Genomic DNA, 26,020 nt, shown 5'->3' on the forward strand with positions numbered 1-26,020 from the left:
TTTGATAAAGGAACTGAACTCAAAGGGTTAGAAAATCTGAAAGTACTACAGAGGACAGCGATCAATGTAAATCTTAGAGGTTTTCATAACATCCGTGATTCCAACTAGGTGAAACATGAACCCCAAGGCACAAAGGGACTTTAACACAAAGGCATACATGCACCTGACACACAAAACACATTTGCAGTTTGACAAAGAAAACTCCATCTTAGTTCAACTGGAGGTGAGTAGGGTCTATAAATACTACTAAAACTTGACATGAAGAGTAATGCAGAATTAATTTTTTTTTGTAAGAATACATGTAAACTTTTTAGTTCTCCCACTCAAAAATTCAAAAGAAGAAACTGTACTGTTATGATATCAAGTGAAACATGCAAATTTTTTCCATTAGTAGTATTCAACCACTCCTTTCACAAAAAGTAAGTCCAAAATAACTTTTTACAATTGTTTTAACTTTTGGAGAATTTTCACCAACAAAACTGTTTCAGTGCACCACTGTCTCCCTTCGGCAACATTTTTTGTGAAGAGAACTGCTGAGAGCTTACCTTCACAGTGTGATCCTGAATATTATTATCGGCAATAGCTTGGAGAAAAGGTTGTGAATGGTCACTCAAAGTTAATCGATATGTATATAGTTTTGATTTATTTGGGGTAGTGTTACCAGGTGAACTGCAATGGTCTTCATCTTTTTCCTCATTATAACTGTAATGAATCTGACTAGTTTGCAAGCCTCCAGAAAAGATAGATGACTTCAACCATTCTAAAAGAAAGAAAACACAAATGTATATTCTGATTAAAGATTAAGCTATCAAGACGCAACAATTCCCTCAAATAAAATGCATACACAGCTCAAAACAGAAGGTTTAGCTGCTCTTCCATTTGCAGGAAAAAAAGGGTGCTGCAACTAAGGAACAATTAAACAACAGAGCAGCCATCACCTGTTTAAGATAAGAGGGCTTTAGCTAGTTTTCTATGATTAATATTGAATTATACACTCTATTCACCAAATTAAGATACCCAACAAGACAGAATCCAACACCAGATGCTTCCGGCTCTCTTAATTGAACACAAACTAGTGAAATAACTGATACAGAGTTTCCTTTCTCTTACAATATTCTACCTTGTCTATTACAAAATTCTGGATATTTAACTGTTCAAAATTATCTAATCCTCATTTAAATCTTGCTAAATTAGTCAACCTTGATGAGTGCATTAATTAATGTTAAGAATAAAGAACTTCTTCAGAAGACAGCAAAACTAAAGAGGTACAAGATTTCCAGTTAATTTATTTGGCCTGTGTCTTTTTCATGCAAGTTTTGACATGCAAGTTATTTATCACTTATTTAAGGACAAAATAAAGTTCTGCTTACTGGCACATTCAACTTCCAGAGGAGAAAGTGGTGTGCTCATTGCCAGGTAGGAAGCGTGCAGTCCAAGAAGGAGACCCAAATTCCTTTCTGTGTCTATTAGAGGTGATGACAAAGTACTCAGATCTGGTGTCGTAATCACTTCCTGGTCAGGCTAATTAAAAGAAGTAGGAGTTGAAAGCTAGAACTGAGTTCCAACAAGAATTTTGAAAGCAAAGGAATATTTTACTTTAGAAAGTGTGTATCCATTAATATATAAGATTTTTACCTCCATATATTGGCCAACACAAAAGGCATGCATTGACTCCCGCGTGTCCTCAAATTGCAAAGCAGCTTCCAAAGCAACAACTGGGTCCTCACCTGCAAACTGAGCTAAATGAAGGAATAAGGTAGTCAGAATAATATCTAAAAAGCTGCTCATGCCATTACAGAAGTAATTTGTGTCTTTAATTCAGACTCTGATTCTCACCAAGTATGCTACTGCCAGTTAAAGACTGGGTTTGGAAGTCCTTTATATCATACACTTTCCCATCAATCACTGTCCAAAATCCTCCATCTTTGTTGTGGTTCTCTAGATCAGCTTTACGTATAAGTGTCACTTCCTCATTATTTCTGCAACTCTGCCCAGTAAAAAATGAACCTACAGGTATAAAACAGAACAGACAATTTATCAACAGAAAAACAGAAAGCAAAGTTTTTTCTGAACATTCTTTTAACTGTTGCCTAAACGAATTCTTCACTTCTCTTAAAAGGCTGCTTGTCTTTCGATATGCTGCAAAGTCAAAATAGCTATTAATATGTTCCTGTCTGCATAGTATGCAATTAAACTATGTGTATGTTGTATTCTTTTATGCACTGATCTCCAATGTTATACTGTCAAAGACCTAGCATTGCCCAACTACGCGGCTGCTTTGTTTGGAGGTGGAGCAGAACAACTGGTGTTCTGGCAAATCACTGCTCTAGTCAGTCTGTTCTCCCTCAAAATTACTTGAGTTTTATTACATGCCTGCCTGAAAGGAATTGGTTGCATATTTAATTTCAGTTTAAATCCATATTTTTTTAATAAAAGAAGGTAGGTTACATACATGTTTGAAGTCTTCCCATCTACATATCAGTAAACTACTTCAAACTACAGGTAATTTCATCCAAGCAAGAAACATCAGATTAATGTTTGCACACATGGGCCTTTGTCTCAGTTTGCTCTATTAGACCAGTAATTCAATTTTCACATAGTTTTTGCTCTCCCCAACATGCTACTGTCTAGTGGTAGGACCTTAGTTCTTTTGGATCATGCCAACCCTGTTTTATTCCTCCCTCCACCAGGAAAATGCTCACAGTCAGAAATGCACATTTTCTGCTTCTCTTTTCACCCCAGACATAGCCCATATTATAAAGTGCCCTGGGAAAAGAAGACTTCCTTATTTCAAAGTTTTCACACTACTCTCCCTTTATGTTACAGATAGAATTTAGTAACAAAATGTGTAGATGTACTACTTAATGTTTTACTGCAACTTTTCACACTCAAAAAGCAGAATGACGTGTACTAATCCTTTAAAAAGTTGCATTTGTACTCTGCTTAATCCTACCTCTATACATAACTTCTTTAAGAATTTGACAGAAATAAATACTGCCATATGAATTAATAAAAATTTGTACTGTGAAGTAGAATTCCCTTCCTGAGAGCAGTTCACAAATAGTCACCATTTTTATATAGCTACTTTATGAAAACATATATAAACAGTCCAGATGCTACTAGAACATACCCATTATTCCTGGCCATGCTAAATCCTCATTGTCATCCCTTTCCTTTCCAGGGGCTAAATGGTTAAATCTGTCTAGATGTTCTAGCAAGCCAGCCAACAAAGGGATAGCACCAGCTTCCTGCATTAATCCAGCATTTTTACTGAGGAGTAGCACTACAGAAACCACCAATTCCGGAAGAAGAATGCCTAAACAGAGAAAACACAGAAGACAATTCAGATTTAATTCAAGACCTAAATTTATAGCATCATGGAGGTACATCACCAAGCAATACATTCTGCCTTCTATTACTGCTTTAGTACAAGCTCTTGCCTTCCCCATCAAATTTGCCCTCCTCTTCCATCAATCAAAAGATTAAATTGACTCTTTTTTAGTGATTTAGAACTTTCAGGAATGTGTACCATATAACTTTGTAATATTGTAGAAGGGGAGGAAAGGAGGACAACAAAGAAAAACATACCTGTTAAATCCCCATCCACGACACGAGATACTTCTGCAAAATGCCGATGACTAGTAGAAGCAATGCTGGTTGCCACAGGAAGTATATCACCAATGTGCGTGCACAGAAGAGCAGTGTATTTCTTCAGTAAAGAACCAACACCTAAGAGGTCAGGACCTGTATAAAAAAGAGGAAGAGCACAGAAAACCATCACATAGTCATATTTAAGAAACAGATTTCAAAAGCTGCCAAACTCGTCTGAAATGCAGCCACTCAGTATTAGCACTGAATTAAGAAACCAAATCTTTTTAAAAGTTTATAAAAATTTTATTATCTAGATCCTGTTGTCTTCCAAAGAGAAATTTTCCTTTACAGAAAACAATTTAAAGAAACTACTTTCAAACACTTTTCAGACAGACTCGGCAAACCAGCTGATTGATGAGACAAGAAGATAAATTAAAGCAAGAAATTGCTATCCTGTAGAAGACGTATTACAGAAATCCTTGGGGCGGGGCGGGGGGGGCTTATTTGTTTTACAATAACTTACTGTATGTATTAGGGACCTGCCCAACACAATCTCCTGGGTAAAGTTTACTAACAAGCAGACGCTGAAAACGCAGCAACAAGTCCAGAGAAGCTGATCTCTCCTTGCTACAATGTTCATGGTCCATGCAGGAAGAAATACGACGAGCAACATCTTTTAGTTTAGCTATTGTCTGTGAAGCGATGTTCCTAATTGAGATAAAAGTATGTAAAGTACTTAAAGGGAGCTGACAGTGAAGACAGTCCACAGAAACATGGGTTAAGCTTTTGCTAGAATTTCATACAAATATGTAAGAAACCTATGCAAAGTTTTTTGCAGCATGCTCCCTTGTTTGCAACATAATGCCCCAAAAGTCAATGGATTTTGTGGAGGTATTTTGTTTAACAGAATTTATAAAATACATCCAATTTGTATTTTTTGTCATCACTCACTACAAAAAACATAATCTGATAATTTTCACTGAAAGGCTGCAGTGAAAGCCATGACACTAAGCAGTTCAAAAGAGCCTCAGTACTGACTAAATTACATGGTTACCATCACAATTAAGTGAAAAGGCACAATAAACTTCTCAGTAATCTCATAATTACTTCCTGCTACATATGCTACATATTAAGTACTTCTGTAGCTGATATAAAGAAGCTTTGTTCTCAGCACCCTATTTGTCACGCATTCACAATTCTTTCTCAGTGGCAAGAATTTAAAATTCAGGTTTCTTGCGCACTTATAGCCCCTCCTACAGTCTCCTTAGAACTCCTTCAGTTCTAAATAAATTTTCACCAATTCTCATACTTTGTAAGGACAGGCTTTTGAACGTTTGTCCTATATTTGTTACACAGACTTTCAGAGTACAGAAGTATCACAATCCATAAAAGCAAGGCAATAACTCTTTCTAAAATCATGTAATTAAGTATAGAACTTTGCTCCCTCACAAACGTGAAACAGCAAAACTAGAGACAAGCTAGGATAATGTTCAATATTTTGATTTCTGAGGAGCTAAAATGCTAGCAGGAACCTATTTACTTGCTAACCAAAATTAGTCATCCTTTAGTTCACTAGTTCTTCAAACATCTAAACAGATCTTCTGTACAAAACGAAAAGACAAATTTGAAACAATTACCTTAGTAACTGCTGAATTAACTGAACTAATGGTAAACTTTGTTTTCCTGCAGATTCATAGATTCCAGTATTAATAAGGTCTTTGTCCAATGGAGTCCTGCTCCTATGAAGCGTTGATGCATTTGCTTCTTGTTCATCAATTTCTTTTTCTTTCTGTGCTTCTTTTTTTGCTTCAATATCCTAAAAAAAGTAAATCAAGTTAAAGGAAATGCACTAACTTCCACTGTGATTATGAAGCACTTTACTAACAAGTGTTCTTATAACAAGATCAAGTTACTTCTACCTATGCCAGAAATTAAACAATTCCTACCAGACAAATATGTATTGTATATTCCATAGCAACCACATGGGCACACTTTTTTTTTTAAATAATTATAATATAAAAAGTAAGGGGGATGTGAGGGTTGTGAAGATAAACAAGAGTAGACAAACTCCAAATTCAGTTTCCACCAAACCAAGTTAACAATTTATTTCTGTTCTATATATGTCTAAACATGCCAGTAGCTGCTGCACAGTTCATGACTGAAGGCATGTTTACTCTGTATTTATGAAAGTGACAAACCCAGTCCACTGGAGAAGAACCTGGGTTAGATTTGCTACTGAGCTATAGTCACACAGAACCATATGGAAACGAATTCACCCAGGTTTTAGACAATGTAAATTAACCTGTGCAGTGTTGTAGGCTGCCACCTAGATCACTTTCAGCATACAACTGAAGTTGGCTCAGGCATCTCTGACCTATGCTATAATATAAATGTGCCCTAGAAGCCTTGCTTAAGAAAAAAGAGGTCCTGCATGTCTTTAAATACAACAGAAAATGCTAATGCTAGACCATGCATTAAAGCAAAACTTCATACATGCACTTCCTCTGCATCATAAAGCTCCCCATTTATCAACAGTGGACAGAAACCAGGAAGAAAATATACTTGGAAGGATTCAACAAATGAAGAGGCAAGGGAAAAGCATATTTTTGTTTTCACAGCCATACACAAACATGGCAATTTAAAGCAGTCTGTGCAGAGGATGCCCCATCTCTGAGAGGCTAATAGACAAGAGAGTATATACAGAATGTTTCTTTCATCCTTTGTATACTTAGTCTTTATCTGTTAAACATTTGAACCAGTCTGAAACAGAACCTACAGAGATTTGGGATGCTGCAAAGAATTCATAAGTAATAAGGCTGAAATTGCTGCTGGAGAGATATGGGTGACATTAAAGAAGTGAAGAACTCAAGAATCCCACAGAAAAGTACAAAGCACTTTGCAAAATTATGCTCCTATCACAGATCTTTACAAAAAAAATTTGTTGTCATTGTTAGAATCATCACTCTAGGCAATGAAAATAAACACTCTACTACAAAGGAGAATAGGATTCATGCTTCCATACAAACACTGGCACAAGTTTCATATCAAAAGAAGATAACGTCAATCCACAAACTTCAGAAGACACTTGATAAATCGTCTTATTCCATTTATACAGAACTGCAAAGCTGCTGAAACATACCTGAATTTCTGCAGTAATAGCAGCATTTAGTGCAGACTCTAAGCCCCCATCAGCCATCAAGCTGCCCACCAAGAGGTCAATCATAAATCTACGGCCTGGACTTACATTCATTTCATTTCCTGAAACTAAGAATGGAAGAAGCTATTAATAAACTAGAAATGCAAGCACAAAACAAACAGATTTAAATCTTAGGACCAACCTGCACTGGGTAGGAGCGCTGAGAGCGCCCTAGCCCGCTCTTCTGCTGTTGGCAGTAACACAGACCATCCACTCTGCAGCACTGCTTGAGCGGCCGATTGCACGGTATTAAGAACACCGGCATTGCTTGCTAATGTTACCACTGTTTGCTTCAGACTATTGAGCAGTATACTGCCCAAACCTAAGCAAAGGCATTCTGGATCCACCTGATGACTGATGGCAGCATGAAGCTTAAAGGAAAAAAAAAGAGGCAAGTTTTGATTAAGAAGAGAAGTGAACTTGAAGAAAAAGAATAAGTCAATTCTGGACCAACTGAGTAATTTCACTGTCCAAGATAGAAACTTTCATCTGTAAATTTGTAAAATTAAAGGGAAACGCTGGCTTGCCCACATACATACTGAATTTAAAGTAATCTCAAAGATTATGAGCTATATTTAACTATATCCCCTATAACTCTCAACTATAATAACCTAAAGAATAACCTAAACTGTTTCTACTCTGCTACAGTATGCTAGGAAAAGCAGCACATCTTCAATGACTGTCAGATACCTTCTAAAGAGGACATTCACTCATAAAAATGCTATCTAAAATTCTTAGAAATGCTCAAAATCTTTGAGCGTAGGGGCTTGTTGAGTGAGTACACAAAACTTAATCCATTTATGTTTTATTTTTGTAGTTCATTTTTAATGAGATCCAAAAGCTGTTGAGAAGAAAAAACCAACCACTAGCTGCCAGATTTCAAACTACAGAAAGCAATGTTGTACTCATCTCACTTTTTAAATCAACAAAAATGTTTTAAAGCACATTAATCTACTATTTTCATCCAAGCAATTTCCTGAAACATTTAGTCCAACGAGTGCTCAATGCATAAGAAACTGAAGGTACCTGAAGCCTTAGAAGGTTTAATGTTGCCACAGCCATACACTCCTTTTCCTGAGGAGGGGGCCAGTCAGAGGAGCCATCCATTCCCTCTGTCACTTGTCTTAATAGAAGATCTAGCTGCTCAAATGTCATGGGGCAAACATCCACCACAAAAGGCACCCGCAAGCCTATTGACCACTCGGAACACGATGACCAAGCAAAACTCTATTAAATGGAAACAATATACAAAGTTCAGCAGTTATTTCTCAAACATAAAATGACACTGATTAGATACGGGAGTGTAAAGCTAACATCTCCCTTCAAACACTAATAGAAGATGCAGAAATAATATCAGCATTATCTGTTGAAGAAACCTCTCCACTTATATCCTTGTAAACATACATAAAACCCTACTAATCCCAGAAAAGAACTATCACACTTCTGAAAGTGCCGCTATGCTAGTCCAGATACCTCACTATCTTTGCTGCAGGAAACATTCTGCTTCACAATTCTTCAACTGCTGTACCAGACAAACACCAAAACAGGTAAACAGCTCCTTCTCAGAATACTCAGAGGGAAATCTAGTCACCCCTTTTCGGCAGAGGAACTGCACCAGATTTGCTTTTTTCCAAGTCTTCATTTATTCAGAACAAGAAACAATAAGAAAAGTCATGCAAGCACAGAAAGAGGAACTGGAGTTAGTGTACAGAACTACTCTCAGTGATACACAAAGACAAATAGCAATTAACAATTCAAAAATACAACTTACCTGAGCAGGCCCACAAGCAATTCCAACGATATGCTTTGTGTCTAATCCTGGGAGAGCTGCGGGCTCTGGTTTGGTGATCCGCAAAGTATCAAAATGTTGACACTGATCATTGCTTCCCCAGCTATGGACTTCACTATCTTCAGTCAGTGCTAAACAATGGGTAGATCCAGCTGCCACATCTATCACTTTTTTTCCTGATAGAAAGTCAAATATTGAAAATATAATTTAAAAGATTACAATCATTAACAGAAAAATATCAGAGATGAGGAAAACAGTGCTAATTACAACCATACTTAACTATGAACACATTACGGATGTCAAGAGTCTCACCTTTGCCTCAGTAGTGGATGGGAAGAATACAGCAAAAGAAAAACCAAGGAAATATTTAAAGATTCTTAAGTGAGCTGAAGTACAAAAGTTACAAGTTTAAAAACAAAAAAAATCTTCTATTTTGTATCCCTTCTAATCAGGTACCTCTTCAGGAAAGATTTATTAAAAGATCTCCCCATCTACGAACACAAGACTGTAAGGTTATATTGTAGTTATTAGTTCAGAAGCCACTTTCAATTAGATAATTCATCACATGTGAACAACCATTTTAGGAAAGACAGAGCAATAAAAGAGGTTTCTTCCTCATCCTCTCCTACAGAACCTCAGGTTTCTCACAAACTCAAGAAATAATCTTCAGTCTGTTACAAGCTAGTCAAAAATACTGGCACGTACACAACTTCAATGACGTTACTTGTTTACATGTATCCCATTCACATGCCTTCATCTAAGCATATATATATATATATATTTGCACGACAGTGCAAAAATACATGTTTTAAATAAGCATTTCTGTGAACTTAATAAAAGAAAAGCAGTAAGAACAAAGAGAACACAAGACTAGCAGCATTTAAAGAAGTCATAACACAGTGACTCTAAGTCTGCCAGAATTCTAATGGTATAAATGCAGAAGTGATGGGCAATGTGCACTATTACCTTTTTCAATGCAACCAGTAGAAATTATGACAGAATACATGGTACCATCATTCTTAATGTTGAGATCACTAGTCTCTGGTAAAAGGTTCCAACAACAGCAAAAAGAACTTCGGAAAATTTCCAGCTCTGATAATTACCTTTCAAGCCTTCCAGCAGTTTGGGATATCGAACATGCTCTTCTGTTCCATGCCCAAGTCTCTGATTGTCACCTTTTCCCCAGGTGTAGACCTGGCCATCTTTGGTTAAAGCAATAGAAAACTGACTCCCGCACCGTACTTTCACAATGTCCAGATCTTGAAGTTTTTCTATCAATTTGGGAGTCTTGCAGCCATCACTGCCTCCCCTTCCCAGTTTTCCATAATCTCCATCACCCCAAGACCACACCTGGCCTTTAAATTAAGAGAAAGAAAACAAAAAATATTGTGTTGCTTTTTCATGTAATGAAGTTATCTGGTTTGACAAGCAAGTTCTTAAAAATCTGAGATTCTGTAATACCTACCATTTTCAAATTTATATTTAAGAATAGCAGTTATTAATGAATTTTCAATAGTTCATGACAGTAAGAAGGAAGAGAAAGATCTGAGAAGTTTACATGCTGCTAAAATTAAACATAAAAAGCGTAACACATAACATGCACTGAAAATTCATCAGTGTACAGAAAGTCCTTAAAAACACATGAAGCGTAAGATCTACTTCAAATCAAGACCGTAGTATGATCTTTAGTTAAAAACAGCCTTCTTTTATTTAAGGTGTTATTTATAAGAACATGCAAAATCTTTTTCTACATCAAATGGCCAAATTGTCTGTAAAACCTGTTTTCTTAATTTTCAGTTCTTGTCATTCAACCATTTCACAAAATTAAATTACGAGTGCTATTGTCTATCATATTCTTTTGAAATACACTAAATCAAAGCCCTAATTTAGGAACTTAGAAGTAGTCAAGTCATTCTGCACCCAATAAAATTATGGTTCAAGAATGGTAAACACATGCACACCCAAAAAGAAAGTCTTGTTTTACACTCTGATGCATTTATGCTCCCTGCTTGCATGAGCTAGTCTCTGATGTCCTATGATAAGCAAGGGAAGCACGAAAGAAGGAGACCAAGAGAAAAAAAAAAAATTCAATTCATGTTTCCATTTCCTGGATGAGCAAACCTTTCAGCTTTTAAATACTGCACATCACCATAACCAGCTATATTTTAAAAGAACAACTGGCTTCCAAGAGCTATCTGCTTCCTAAGCGATGACTCTGATGCTTAACTTCACACAGTGAAATTCAGATTTCGAATCTGTCTCACCCTAGGCACCTCGCTCAGGGATGCTGGGAAGTAGGATTCCAATACAGCCTCTCTTTGACACTTCCCACAGATTAACAAAGACAACTCTCCTACCCAAAATTCTGGCTGTTGTGTCAATATGAGCTACTTGCACTTACATAATAATGCATAAAATTTGGATGCGTATGTACATATATGTAATATTTTGTGTGCATATTATATATATTTTAAATACCCATGTAAATGTTAACATAAATGGAAATACATATTTGCATATTCATAATGAATATATTGCAGATCTATGCATGGAAATACATCTGCACACATTATATGCAAGAACGTATAAATGCACGTATATATTTCCCCAGAAGGAATTTCAGCTTCAAATGCTTACAGAATTCAAGCCACTAGAAATAAGCACATCTGCAGTATAAATATCTTCAGAAGGAAAGGAAGAAAAGGTAAGCTTACTTAAAGTGTTAAGTTATATTTTGCTACTAACCATTTTCAGTAACTGCAAGAGTCTGAGCATCTCCACTTCCACAGGCCACATCAATAACTTTGAGTCCTTTCAACCCTGTGACCAGCATTGGGATGGTCTGATCTTCACTAGAACCTTGAAAATAAAATAGTTCTGTGAGAAGCAAAACCAGAAAGGTCTGGTAGATTCTTTTGTTTGTTTTTTGGGCTTTTTTGCTTGCTTTTGGATGTTTGGCAGGGCTGGGGGGGGGGAGGTGCTGGGAGGGGGGGATGTTGGTTTGGTTTTGTTTTCAGATTTGAACATCATGACTAAGCTCCCATATGGCTTCTTAGGTATCTAATATGGACTTAACCCACGAGATAGTCTTTGCTTCACAAGGAAGAGAACAGTGTAGATTTATCTTCTCCATCCAACTGCTTATTTTTACAGAACTCATACAAATTTACTGCTTTTAAGACAATTCCTCCCATAATTATTTCAATTCATGTGAAACCACATAATCAGCTTTAGGTAAGTTGGATAAAAGATCATTTGAGATGGGCACTAAACAGTTCTTTGACAAACAACTACTTTAGGATATCAAGTAACATACCATGACCAAGCCTGCCATAGTTTCCTCGTCCCCATGTGTATAGCTCTCCTTCAGCAGTAATGGCTGCACTATAGGTGCTTCCACATGCAATATGAACAACGTGTTTCCCAGCTTGCTTTCCAGATAAAGCAGATATCATCTTCGGCTCCTCCAGAGGGCTATTTAAAAGAGAAGGTGACATATTTCACAAAAGGTGATCTGATGAGTAGATAAGGTGTGGCATACTTGTTAGAAAACAATGGCTTCAATTTTACCTGCAAACCTTATTACTAGTCTGAAGTAGCGAGATATATATAGTGCTATAAGCCAAAAATTAAGTTCAGATCTTGCAACAACATAGAAACCACTGAAAGAATGTCTTTGATTTCTATTTCCACTTAAATTAATGCAGCATTTTTAAAAAGACTTGTCTACAATAAAAATATTATCTTTAATTGCTATAACCAAACAATTCATTTAATGACACCACTAACCCTTGCGTATTAACTCCCTTGCTTTATAGGGAATGCAGCACTGGGGGAAGACATTTAAATTCTCTAAAATATGTTGATGTACAACCCCTACAGAATACCCCTGTAGAAGACTGCTCCTATACAAACGCAGGACGCTAATGTTACTGTTTAACACAGGGGAAAAAAGGAATGATATATGTAACATGACTGCATAGGAAATGACAACTCCACTCTAACATCTGAGTCAATGCTCCTAGAGAAAACGTGTTGTGGACTCATGAAACCGTGAATAAAAAGCCTAAGAACAGTGTAACCACTACTACACCCTCTATCTACACGTATTTCAGAAAGTAGCATTAATACAGAACTGACAATATTACAGGCAGAGAAAACATGCAGGGAGAATGCAATTTCTGTTCAGTAACAGAGACAGATGTCAAATGCTGAATGTGCTTGTATACACAACTAAACAGTTTTTACTACAAATTCAGAACACTGGCAAATAAATGTTATGATTATTTTTATTACATACACTGTATCCCCATGGCCTAGTCTTCCACCGTCTCCACAACCCCAAGAGAAGACTTCACCATTTGCTGACAAAGCAAGATAATGATGCCCATCTGAATGTGCTGCTATCTTCACAATATTTCTGGAAGCTAGACTTTGCACCAGCTGCGGTCCCTGTGAACAAAACAAAAGCAATACACTTAACAAAAACTGCTTATATTTATAATATCACTTGCCCATATACAGAATAACCACATACAGTTTTCCTAAAGCTTTATTAAAACTGTGCACTTAAATTAATGAAGTGAAGGTTTAAAGAAAAAAAAAAAAAAAGGTCAAATCCACTATTTGAGTTTGACAAAAACAATGCTCGGAAGTTTTGTTCCCATGCTTATAAGGTCTTCATTATATATGAAAACGGTGTTTATCTTAATCTTACAGGCAATCGTAGTAACAAATGTTTCTGGTACAGTATAGGTTTATTTGAGGAACTACAGTTTGGACACAGTGTTACATCACCAAAGTAAAATCCATTCTGTATCTGTCAATTTCTATAGTTTTTACTAAGGCCAGCAAAAGTAATTATCGCTGTGTTCATAACCTCTAGCCCCATAAAAGTTACAGAAACCATATGCATTTCATCAAATCAGTACAAGATATCAAAACCACTATTTCTGAAAGTTCAAAAACAACAACACAGAAGCTCACAACATTCAGTATCTCTCCATCTACTCTTCCAAGGTACTGTAAATAGTTAAAGGAGTAGACTTATGCTATGAAGTAATACAGAAGAGAACATGTTTTTAAAAACACATAAAAAAAACTCACCAGAGTATCGCTGTTGTACGCTTGTGTATAAACTCGTCCATTCCTAGATAATATTAGAAAACGTTTCTCTGCACAGGCAACCTGCACAACGCCAAGATTGGCAAGTCCTTCACACTGAATTGGACCACTCACATTAGCATAATATTTCCAACCTATTAAACCCCAAGCAATGACTTCTTGCAGAGATCCCTAGAAAGTAAGAAATTCTGTAAGTACTAATTTTGAAATACAGAATTCAGTAAATGCATAGAGATTATTTTTTAAACCTTTATATGCCAAATATACTTAAACCTGTGACAGTCATTACTGCCAGTAGTCAATAAAGCTTACCTATTAGAAGATATGAAAAATAAAGACTTGCATGAATCATACTCCGTTTAGTCTGCTACTGAATAAGCTATAAATATCTACAGTAAGTGTTCAGAGATTTTTCAAGTTGGGAATTTTAACATTTTCTTTTTTTTTTTTTTTTTAAAAATACATCTGACTCCCAACACTTATAAAGTCAGGTCTTGAGTATTTACTCTGACAAACACAGGGAACAGCTCAAAATATGGCAGAATTAGCCATAGTGTTGTGAAAGGTTCACACACCATAGAATTGTACTCCAAGGTACTGACGTAATAAAAGATACCAAAGTAAGACAAATCTAGGCAACTCAATGTTAACTTGTGAAAATCAAAAAGAAATTTCAAGAATCTTAGGAGTTGTTTTCCTTCCAAACTGAAAATCAGTTACATTTTTAGGAAAAACATCTTACTAAATTTGATGTTTCAAATATTTACCTTATGAGACGTAGGAGAGCTACACTGCGGAGGCATACATGGGGTGGCTAGACGATCTAAATGGGCCATGATCACTACAGCTGTTTGTCTCAGATCAATCGCTAGCTCGTTGTCCTGTGGTAAAGTCAGATACCTTAGAAAACTTTCATTTGGACTCAGAGGGTAAGTCAGGAGCTAGAAAGGAAAAAAAGAGCAGTCAGAAGAATATTCAAGGTATTCCTATGCCACTACACATACATCTGCTATACAATACATGTTAGACACGCTGAGTATCTGCACAAGTTTAAGAGAACTAAATTAACTCTGCACATCCTTTTTCTTACAATAGAGGAAAATTCCAGCACACACATGTTGAGAAAATGTAGTCAGATTGCGAATATAATAGAAAGTTACAAGCATAATAAACTGATTTACTATTTTTTATCAACCTCAATAATATTCACTAAGAGTCATCGTTCAATTAACTTCAAACACAACTAAATAAAAACAATCTAAATGTGCGGAAAAGTTAACTGGCCACATCTCTAAGTTAATTATTACAAAAACATTAACTCTGGAACACAATGCTTACCTCTAACCATACTATGACATTCCTCCTACCTCAAGAAACTCAAATGTACACATGAAAACCAAACAGCAGCGATGTATATACATCTTACATGGAAAACACTACTACCAAAGGAAATCCAGATTTTGTTTGGATAATTTATAGTTACTTTAGCAAGCCAAATGACATTTGATACCAACATAATATCCCTTTCAAATAATCCAAGGGTATGTACCTGAATCTCTTCCTCAGTATTGGGCACATCTTTATTACATATTATGCTCTGAAATCTTTGTAGCAAAGGTAGAAGGGGTGCACTTGTTCCCTGTGCAGATCGCTCATTATCTGTTTCTCTTGTTCCATTATCCCAAAGCTGAAGCAACAACATAACTGCAGACAACATTTGGCTGAAAGAGGAAGTTTACATGTTCTATTAATAAGCATTCGTAAAAACATTATTTTAGGTTATTCACACCATTCAATCTCTACATTTTGAAGTTTAAGAATATCAGATGTCATGGCTTTCCCTTTTAAACAGATTATCAAAATATCAAATGGATTTTGCAACCTAGGTAACATAAGAGCTTGATCGCCACTGCATTACAGAAAAGGTTCATATGCTTTGAACAACAATTACTACATTAAACCCAAACCCATGAAAACTGAAGACAGGCACCGCTCAGGCCATGCCAACAGACAATGACGGTTAAAAATCACAGAGCTCACACTTCTCACCTTAGTGTACCCCTCTGCACTGCCAGTTCTAGCAGTATGGCAAGTGCCAAGTGCTGGTCTTGCAACGGAATGTTTCCTGGCCCTTTAGTACTGGGAGCTCCATGTACATCTCTAAAAGACAAATAATATACAGTAACTAACAAGTAATTGGAAACAATATATATTTGCTCACAAAAGCATCTACAACACACCAAGAAACACTACACTTACAGAAAAATATAAAATTGGTGGTGAAAGCAACTGAGAAGAAAAGCTGCCATGTTCCATGCAAGAGCAGCAACTAGGCTTTAAAATTGCCCCAGGCTTCACTAACTACTCCATAGCTCTATTAAATATGTTAAGAACATGAAAAAATTTTCACAGGTGAAAATCAAATATTCTTTATGAAATTCACCATAAGGATGTAGTTCCAGTACTCAAAAGACAATTAGTTTCTGGTAACTATTGTAAAAGTGTAACTTTAAGCCTCCTTAAATAACAGGGAAAAGTCCAACATGAGTGCATTTTCCCTCATAATGCACAGAAGTCTGCATTATTGTACTATACTACAAAGGTACAATTAAGTCTACACATATATTGTACTAGCAAAGCACTCTTCATGTGGATACAGTTTACATTAGCAAAACGCTATTCTTCAGGTAAGTCTACATGCAGCGATGCAGAATACTCAAATTCAGATTTTTCTTAAACACTTAAAGGAATTAGGTCATATTTAAAGAGCATCATTGAAACAGTTCATCTATCTTTTGCTTGCTTGTATAACATTAGAAAAGGAAAGCAATCTTTTTAATTTTCCATAAACTATTCTGTTTATACCATCAGCTGCTAAGAGATGCAAGTTTGCTATTTAACAGCTACTTCAGCAATGCTCAAGAAAAGAAACTTACCCAGTCACAACAGACCTTAGGAATTTAGTAGCTCTTTCCACCACTTCTAGCCAAACAGAAGATACAGTCCCTTCATCAAAAAGGGATGCCTCTGGTAGAGCTCGTAGTGCATCAAGTGATTCCTGTAACAATTCACTGCACAGATCTGCATCTTCACCTGAGTAACACAGTAATATTAGTTACACTCCCATCTTTACAAAAATTATACACATTTTTGTATACAATGTTTTGCGGCTTATTTTTTTTTTAACCTCAAGCTTACAAGTTACTTAATATTATGTACAAAGTTCTCAATGTTCACATTAATATTTTGACTGCAAGACTCTTGAAGAACTATCTGTTTCACAAAAAATACATTCAGAAAGGGGACAACTCTTAAACCAGCTCATCCCACCATGCATCTGCTGAAGAAATCAGAAGAACTACCAGGGCTGGCTGGACAAAGACCAAACCAAACAGCTGCCATCTGAACAAATCGCACAGACTGAGACAAATAGGTAGGTTAAGGTGGCACAGATGACAATTCTGCCAACCTCTGACAAGTACACAAACTCAACACAAGCTTCACACTACTGCTCCAAACTCCTTTTCTAAACTGCTAATATCATGTAGTAATACAGTGGATCAACCCTGTCTGAAGAATAAATCTAACTTTTCTGAAACCTAGCATTAAACATACATTCTCTTCATGAAATCTTAATTTGCCTTCCTAAACATAAAAGTATTCCAGTACAACACAGCATTGGTACTGGCTTGGATGGCTTCAATCAGCAACAGTATTGTTGGGCATAATACCACATAAACATAAAACACAATTATGCAAATCTGCCATTTGTAAGTGTATAGTTCTATGCAAATATTTAATACACACACGCTTTTAATGAATCATCTGTCTTCTAATGAAAAATATATGCAATACGCTACAGAGTAGACCTACCTGACCTCCAGGCTCTACGAAGGAACGCAAATGCAAATGAAAGTGCTGCTCGGGATCCGACTCGTGCAAGTCCTTCTACACCTTTGCCTACAGGTCTTGGGCTAAATAAAATTATATATGCATTGTCTCGATATAATTTATATAATAATAATAATAATAATATATATGTGTTAGTAATTATTTGTATAACTTGAATATTTGACAATTTTATAATTTAGCTATATGCATGCATATATAATTACACAATTTTTATTTGTAAAGAACTGTAATTGCCTCTTGAGAATGAAGGTGATCAACATCAAAATGTCAACAACCAAAATTCAGCTTCAGCTGCTTCAAAGAACTATCAATTCAACTCCCAAACCTTCACAGATAAAAAATAAACCAGACTGGCATAATTGACTGCCATCAAAAAGGTGCCTATAGTTACCCAGAGTGAAATTATAATGGTGTATTCAAAATACAGACATGAGATACTTCATGTACTCATTATTTACTCAGGAAGTTTATACTTTCAGTTAATTTGGACTGCATAAGCTATGCTTATAAGCTATTCTTTTTAATGAATTTTTAATTACTGGTAATTCTTTACATTAATTTTATCATTTCTTAGCTTTCCATTCAAGTGTCAATATTACGAATCTCTCTTTACATTTTATTAATATCCGCTGGACTCGCATACATTTGCCTTAACTTTTCTTTTTATGTAAACAGTCACATTAATTTAAGTAAGCTTTCCTTTGTACTTAATGACAGGAGATTCCTTACTGCTTCCTCTCAGAAAGACACCAACAATTCTGTTTTCTTTTTAATCTTACATCAAAAGAAAATTAATTGCTTATGACTTTTGAAAAAGAGAAAAGATTTAAACTGGCATTTTTAGCAATCTGATAAATATATCAGCGTTCTTTTTAATCAGAACTGAAAAAAAAAAAATCAGAGAACAGACTATTCAGAGAAAGGTATCATTTTCAGAACTCTAATCCCATAATAACTAGTCATGATATCTACTTACTGTCTCCTTTCATTTTTGAAGCTAGAGACAATCTAACATAAAAATTTCCCTGGCTGAATTGCTTGTTCTGTCAGACAGCAACCTTGTTCAGCTACTGAATAGCTTCTTTAATGCCTCATCTGATAGCTTATTCACCTAAAAATAGAAAAATCTATCTAGACATGGAAAGTAATCAGACGATTTCTTATTCAGTTAGTTCTCTGGAAACAGTTTCATAAAAATTGCACCATTACAGCATTTCTCATCCAAGTAAGGAAAACGGTTCAACTTTTCTGTATTTGTATTTTGAAATTTGTTATGCACCTTAACTGAGAAAATATTGACAAAACAATATATTAATGTTATTAGAACTCCGTATCCTCCATCAGCATCACTTCTGAAATCAGCTTCTCCATACTTTGTAGCTGAGTAGAACAATAGGATTACCTCAATAAAAGTATACTTACAGCTCAAAGAATAATATCTGCAACACTGTATTACAATAAAAACCCACCAGTATGAACAGTGACACTATAAGCAAGCATCAGCCAAGGAGGAAAACTGCATGGCAGGTAACACCATGGAAAACCATCTTAAGAAGTAAGAAGAGTTTCTTTACTGCTGCTGTCTCACAAGAAGGAACAAATCACATGAAGTGCTCACATACAGGCTGATAACCTTTCTATGACTTTCCTAATGCATTAACTTGTTCATGCATGTGTCATTACCTTTTCTTATCCACAGCAGGCAGAGGAATACTACTGCTTTTCCACTTAACTTTGACATTCTCCTGAAGAACTGTTCTGTTCAGTGCAATGAAATATCGTTCCAGGATAACTAGCCTCTGCTTTAGCCTCATAGCTGAAAGAGCTGTTGTAGCAGTTTGTGTGGCCAGAGTCTGCTGTTCCTTCACTAGTACTTGAAGGCACTCCTTCAATTCATTCACATCTGAGAATTGGAGAAAGACATCATTTTATGGGTGTTCATCTTTCTTTGTTATATACAGTACCAGGAAAAATCAAAACAGATTGAAAACGGAACTGACCAGAAGTCTGAACCTTAAAACCCAGTGAAACTCTGTTTCCATATTTAATGTGCACATTTCTAACCCACAACATTAATCAAAATCATACTTAACAGGTGTTTAGACAAAGTTTAACATCAAAACTGGTTTTGTGTGAACACATCTGAACCTTCATATTTCATGTCTGAAATTAAAGTGTCATAGGAAATATTCACACTTCTCAAAAAAACAAGTTAGACAGTAAATGCTTATCATCATCAGACCTCAGAGTCAGACTTCTCTTAAGTGCAGGCAACAACCTTGCAAGTCCCCACAAGGGTATGCTTACATTTTGCACTCATACACTTTATCTTAAGTTTCTCAGAAGTTATAAAACTACTCTCAGAAGCTCTAGGATCACTGCCAAGAGCTGCTAAGCTTCTGAAACAAATAATGTCAGAAATTTAAGACGCTTGAAAGTACTATTAGCAAATAAAAGATCTGACTTATGTACCAACACAAGAGAATTAGTTCTTCACTAAGCAGAAAAAGCAGTCAGCAGTCCCAGAAATCTAGTGACAGATGGTAACAAGTACAGAGTCAGCAACAACGAAAAAAAAAAGCCCACAAAATTTTAAAATAAAAATTTGGAAATTGTGTATTTTTATGTTCTCTGTAGCTTTAATTCCTATGAAAAACATCAAAGTGCATTCTCAGAAGGGTTCTGTTCTGTCCCTTTATTAACAGTCTGATCACTAGGCCACCCCGTTCTGCGGTGCACTGAATTACTGTACTCGTCCTTAAGCCAACCACATTTGTTGACTGACTGCTACCTTTGTTTTAACTGACACCTCGCTAAGGGGTATGAAAAAAGATGTATGTCTGCATATACATACATATATATATATATATATGTTTGTGAGAAGATGGACACAGCCTAAAAAAAAAACAACCAAAAAATCAACACATTTTTTGGAACAGCTGCCTCCAAGCTATAGAAATTTAGACACACTTATGGCAGGTAGTCTCTAGAGTTGAAAATTATATCTCATGTGGCATAACCTTTTTTGCAAGAGTAAATGTATAAACTATTTCAAAGTTCCGTCCCTCTCTGCAATGCATCTTTGTGTACCCAGCAGAGAATTCAAGCGGCCTTCTGTGCCACCGGATCACATTGCACAGTCACTTAGGGTTTGCTGCCAGCCATCACCCCAGCCTGTTTTCAACATTGCTACTCACATTTCACTATTTCATAATGTGTTAAGATTCCTTTCCTTGAGGCAATTTACATCTTTCCACCTGACTATGAGGAACAATTTATTTTTTCCACAAGAAAGAATAGATTAAAAAGTGTTCCTTGCAGTCTAGATCTTAAAAAGACAAAAGCAATAGCAGCTACTATACCCACTCATACCTTTTCCAAGGTACATCACCTTGACTGAAACAAGAACAAATATTACAAAACCAAAAAGAAATATGATAAAAAAATCCACTCTGCACTTAATATTAGTTCTACAAAATTCCCCAAAGAATTCTGTATCGCAGTGGAGTATCAGTACATACTTTTGTTACACACAAACAACTTACATAAGTTGTACAACAAACAGTTACATACAAACAACTACTTCAGATCACAATGTAAAGTAACACATAAATAAAACAGTTGCCTGTCAAAGGCACGTTTGATACGTTTGGTTCAGCTTTTATAATATCTCTTAACATTATGGCCATATAGAAGTTTACTCAGAAGGTTTAATGTAAAGTAAAAACGTATCTGACTGTACTTGTCAGTTAACAAGTATTCTGCACCAAAGTAAAAACTTCTACAAAACGTAAACTACATGTTCTGAGACTGCTGCTGTTATTTCAGATGTGCCTTAACCTTTATTTTGCAAGCAAAAATACAAAACAGCATCTTGCAGCACATGGCTTCTGCATTTCAGAGTATCTTAACAGAATATGGTCAAAACTAAAATCCCAGTTTCATGATTCCCCTAAAGAAACCATCTGAAGAGATAAAAATACAGGGTTTTTTTCTTCCCTTCCTGAATACTAAAGCCCTATCAACCTCTAAATACCACCAGGATGCAACAATGAAATGATCATACTCTCTGCTTCACAAAGCGGCTTTTCTTAACATTGTTCTTTTTTGGCAACTGGTTTCATTCTGCAGATTCATTCCCCACATTATGGTCTTACGTATCTATGGGAAAAGTAAAGAAATAGTCAATGAAGAAAAAACAAGGCACTTTAATTAATGCTTACGTTTGGGGAAGACGGAGTTTATGTTTGGTGCTACAGCGATCAAGCGCTAGGTGCCAGACTCCGAAGTCTATAAAGTAATACAGAACTACGGCATTCATCATTCCTTCCTGGCTGGCAACTTACCTAAACGTGGACAACCTCTAAAATTATTTCTGAGAGTTGAAGAATTAGATGATAAAGCCCTTAATGTCAAAATAATACGCTTGTTAAACATTTATCATAGGTACTACTGGAGAGAAACACTTTGGATGGGCAGAAACCACCTCCAGCAATTACTTTATGAGAAAGTTTCCCTAGAAGTCAACTGCATACCTTGCAAACCACTTTCAATCTAACCATAGTACTGCTGTTACTGGCATACCAGCCGTTCTGATGTAATATGTGACGCAAACTACTGTATGAACTCTGAATGCACAGAAAACAGAATCCTACAGAAGCACATAAAACGTATGCACATCAAGTGGCACCAGTTTTAAAGCTAGCCATTGTATTATACGCACACTAATTAATTTCCAATGGTTCAGCAATACATACTGAGGGTAACCTCTAAGATACTCAACATGCTATTCAATGATCTGATAGGACAACTGGCTCATTTGACCAAAAAATAAATTAAGATTACTCTAGGGCTTAAATACCTCAAAGGTTCAATTCTCGTTTAATACAAAACCAGCCCACAGTTCCATGGACTATGCAATGTTTCGCAAAACAAAACCTCACAATAGCCCTTTTAAAAGTAAGGGATTTTAAAAGCAAGCTATTTTGCTCTCCTGTCAATGAAGTCAACAAATAAAAAGTCAAATTAAGGCAATACAAAAGCTAGAAAAGTAATCAACTACAATTCTGTCTTCGCTTTTTATGAATAAAAAGGGCTTGCAAGAATTCAATTTTCAAGCGATTAGTGCTAAAAATCACAAAGTCTGTATATTCAGAAACTAGTAATATGAAGAAGTGTTCAGTTACAATACATTATATTCAAATACTTAAACACTGCATGCAAAATTTTTCTTTTCTAATGGAAAATATGATTTAGCCTCGCCAATATTCAAACCACATAAAAATAACCTACATGAAGCATAAACTTAAGTTTACTGAATTTAGTCATAATATTTTATCTCCCCCTTCTCACCTTGCCTTCACATTCTCAAATGGCTACAATTTTAGGAAGGTTTTCTACCAAAATTAAATACTACCACTCTTAAATGTTTTATACATACTTTATTATTTCAAGAATGGAAAAGAAAGTTCATATGCAAAGCGTAGCAATGGCTGGAAAAGGTTACAGTAGTCCTGTAACTCAGACATCTCAAAATTAAACTAAGAACTGTCCTATTTTATTAAAACTAATACTGTTTTTAACTGAGATATATCTATACACTTCCTTATTTCAAGACTTCTCTTATTCCATAAGTAAATTGATCTTTACAAAAATTAAGTTCATCTTTAGAAAGTTTTAAATACATCTGGGAATCCACCCAGTGAAATTGATTTCTGTAAACCCTAAAGTCTGAACAACACCAATGAACTAAGTACACTAATGAGAGAATAGCTTATTAATAGTAACGATTCAAATTTCATTTGAGAAGGTTACAGGGAACTCTTTAAACAAAACTGTCCATACGCCACTATGCCAGCCCTTGATGCTAACCATCCCTTGCAATGCTATTCTTTATCAGTTATTGTATCAAGGGTGGAGACACATTATTTACCTATAACATAAAAGTTAAAGTCATACCATACAAGTTTAAATCCTCAAGCTACCACTAGCAGAATACTTGTTAACTGACAGCTACAGTCAGACATGTTTTTGGCTGCAGTGAAGACAGGTAAGGTTTTTACCGTCTTAAAATTTATCACATCCCTCCCTCCCCTCAACAACTAACGTAACTACACGTCTTCACTTCTCAGTTCTTCCTGCCAGAAGTTCTCTGCATTAGAAGGAAAAGATACCAGTAGTGTATAACCCAGACCATTTGACAGAACAGAGTTAAGGAGTGACATGTTATTTAGGTATGCCAGCAAAACTAGGAGGGGCAAAACAAGGAGCTGAAGACAGTAACATCTTAAACCATCTCAGCCACAGCCAAAACACCAACCTGACATGAGCCTAAGACAGGTAGCCTGTCCAAAGGCATGTTTGCTCCTGCTTTAGCAACTCCAAAAAAAAAAAAATTAACATATTTAATTGTTTTTTAACACTTATTTCATTAGCTCCTGTATGGAACACCACAGGCTTCAAACTGAGAAGTTTCAAGGACTTTGGTTGAGTGACAAGTTTTAGTAAAGGCAAATACAGATGTTACAGTTTGGAAAAATTTCAGACCTAAAAACTCAAAACACATTTCAAACAGAATTTCACAAGAATCTACTGTTATAATGAGCACAGATTCCTGTCAGCAGCAGGACTAATGTGTTCTGATTTCCTAGAGGTTCTTATATTTTGTCTCCTCTTTCCCCTTCCACCACATGGTATTTCCACTGGATCAAGAGCCGACAGAGGATGCAGTTGGCTTGGCTTAACAGGCATCTAACGGGCCTGCAAGCCATCGCCACAGAATAAGTGGACAAAAATGCAATCACATACACATAATTTCCACCAGAAACCAAGCTAAACAGGCTCCCAAAATTATCTTATACCAAACAAAAAGTATAATTCCTAAAGGCCGCTTAGCTTTTACCTTCCTTTTGTCTGCTCCACTATTCAAACGATGATCATCAGCAGACCTCACCTCATTAGTATTCAGCAGGAGAAATAATGAATAGTTGCATGCACATTTAGAATGCACCTCATTACGTGGCTGGGTGCTTAATTCTCAAAGTTTTACATTGCACGCAAAACCTGTTTAAATTGATGCTCAAATACACACAGAACTAAATAGCAAGAACTGAGTTTTGTGTCTGTAAAAATATACATACACACACAGCCCCCCCATAAGAGTATAAACAGCGACCAAACAGATACTTGGAGCTGGACAACAGCTGTCAAGCTGGCAGGAGAAGGTGAGTTAAAGTCTGTTCCAAGTGGCAAGAAAGTACAAGAAAAAACAGGGACAAAGGAGCTCTGAGAAATGTTGAACAGAAGAGGTCAAATTTTATCCTTTGACTGAACATTCTTTTATCAGTATTTCTAAATCTAAACTTAAAAGTACTGATCAAGAAATGGTATTCAAGTAGAAAATGTCACTATAAAGGAGGTTAAAACCATTTTTTTCAGTATCATGACTGCTTTTAATTACTTTTGTACACAGTACAAATTTAGATTTAATCATGTAACTAATAGCCCTTACAGAAAGGGAGTTCTGCATGTCTCCTTCTGTCTCACAAAGCAAACACAGAAAGATTCTACTGCTGTTGGTAGTGACATGGATCTCAGTAGTATCTCACTGAATTCACATAGGTCATTTTAACCTGCCCCCTTAGGTACTGCCTCTAAGGCATTTCTTGGCACAATCAGCTATACTAACAATGTGGGGAAAAACAAGATGCCACTACCGTAAACAAGCTCTCAACTCATACAGGAGGAAACCCCAGAAGCGCTACAGCATGACAACAATTCACTACCACGATAGTTTAATTCACTGCTAATATAAACCAAGAAACATTACACAAGAAAATCATATTCCCACTTCAACTGTACATTGCTTATTCATTTAAGCATGTTTGCACTATTTCCTCATTTAATCTTTTTTCCTACAGAGGAGACAGAACAGTAGCATTCCTACTGAAACTTCCAAGTAGAAAGTAGCATTTTCTAGTCAGACAGCAATTAAGGTGAATTTAAAGTAGCTTCATCTGTAAGTATGCAATATTTAGTATCTTAAACATACGAAATGAGATCAGATTACAGTGAATTTGAATCATAATCTATTTAACAGTTTTTAAAGTTTTTACACACATAGTTGTTGCACCAATTGAACTGTTTCTGGTTTTTTCTAAGTTACCTGACCTCAAGTGGTATTAAATAAGTACTCAACTGTACTCACAATCAAAGTGAGCTGGCTCTACAGTTTTAAGCTTTGAGAAAGATTTAGCTAGTGCTGTTTCCCCAAGACAAAAAAAAAAAAAAAAAGAAAAAAAAAATCAAAAAAAAAACCACAAACCCAGAACCAAAAACCAACAACTACAAAAAAACCCCACACAACAACAAAAAAAAGAAACAGTATTCATCTTAAGGGAAAACTGCAT

At 35.9% G+C, this 26,020-nt stretch overlaps 1 protein-coding gene across 2 annotated transcripts in view; it reads right to left on the reverse strand.

Moving 5' to 3' along the window:
- HERC2 (HECT and RLD domain containing E3 ubiquitin protein ligase 2) overlaps nt 1-26,020 on the reverse strand; it is a 115,994-nt gene that overhangs the window by 65,144 nt on the left and 24,830 nt on the right. Inside the window, exons 5-27 of one of the 2 annotated variants that reach the window (XM_063340263.1) lie at nt 19,296-19,515; nt 17,574-17,674; nt 16,652-16,793; nt 15,750-15,860; nt 15,250-15,421; nt 14,468-14,641; nt 13,683-13,871; nt 12,877-13,028; nt 11,893-12,050; nt 11,322-11,435; nt 9,680-9,931; nt 8,559-8,752; nt 7,814-8,014; nt 6,930-7,158; nt 6,731-6,855; nt 5,229-5,407; nt 4,115-4,299; nt 3,589-3,744; nt 3,131-3,316; nt 1,837-2,007; nt 1,636-1,739; nt 1,371-1,521; nt 546-760 (exon numbers count right to left, since the gene is read on the reverse strand). In XM_063340263.1, the coding sequence (XP_063196333.1) occupies nt 546-760; nt 1,371-1,521; nt 1,636-1,739; nt 1,837-2,007; nt 3,131-3,316; nt 3,589-3,744; nt 4,115-4,299; nt 5,229-5,407; nt 6,731-6,855; nt 6,930-7,158; nt 7,814-8,014; nt 8,559-8,752; nt 9,680-9,931; nt 11,322-11,435; nt 11,893-12,050; nt 12,877-13,028; nt 13,683-13,871; nt 14,468-14,641; nt 15,250-15,421; nt 15,750-15,860; nt 16,652-16,793; nt 17,574-17,674; nt 19,296-19,515 (3,881 nt within the window). Of the gene's footprint in view, nt 1-545; nt 761-1,370; nt 1,522-1,635; nt 1,740-1,836; nt 2,008-3,130; nt 3,317-3,588; nt 3,745-4,114; nt 4,300-5,228; nt 5,408-6,730; nt 6,856-6,929; nt 7,159-7,813; nt 8,015-8,558; nt 8,753-9,679; nt 9,932-11,321; nt 11,436-11,892; nt 12,051-12,876; nt 13,029-13,682; nt 13,872-14,467; nt 14,642-15,249; nt 15,422-15,749; nt 15,861-16,636; nt 16,794-17,573; nt 17,675-19,295; nt 19,516-26,020 lie in introns of both variants that reach the window. The other variant, XM_063340261.1, reaches the window with a different exon arrangement.

Source organism: Chroicocephalus ridibundus, chromosome 1 (assembly GCF_963924245.1).
Source record: "Chroicocephalus ridibundus chromosome 1, bChrRid1.1, whole genome shotgun sequence".
Taxonomy (NCBI): domain Eukaryota; kingdom Metazoa; phylum Chordata; class Aves; order Charadriiformes; family Laridae; genus Chroicocephalus; species Chroicocephalus ridibundus.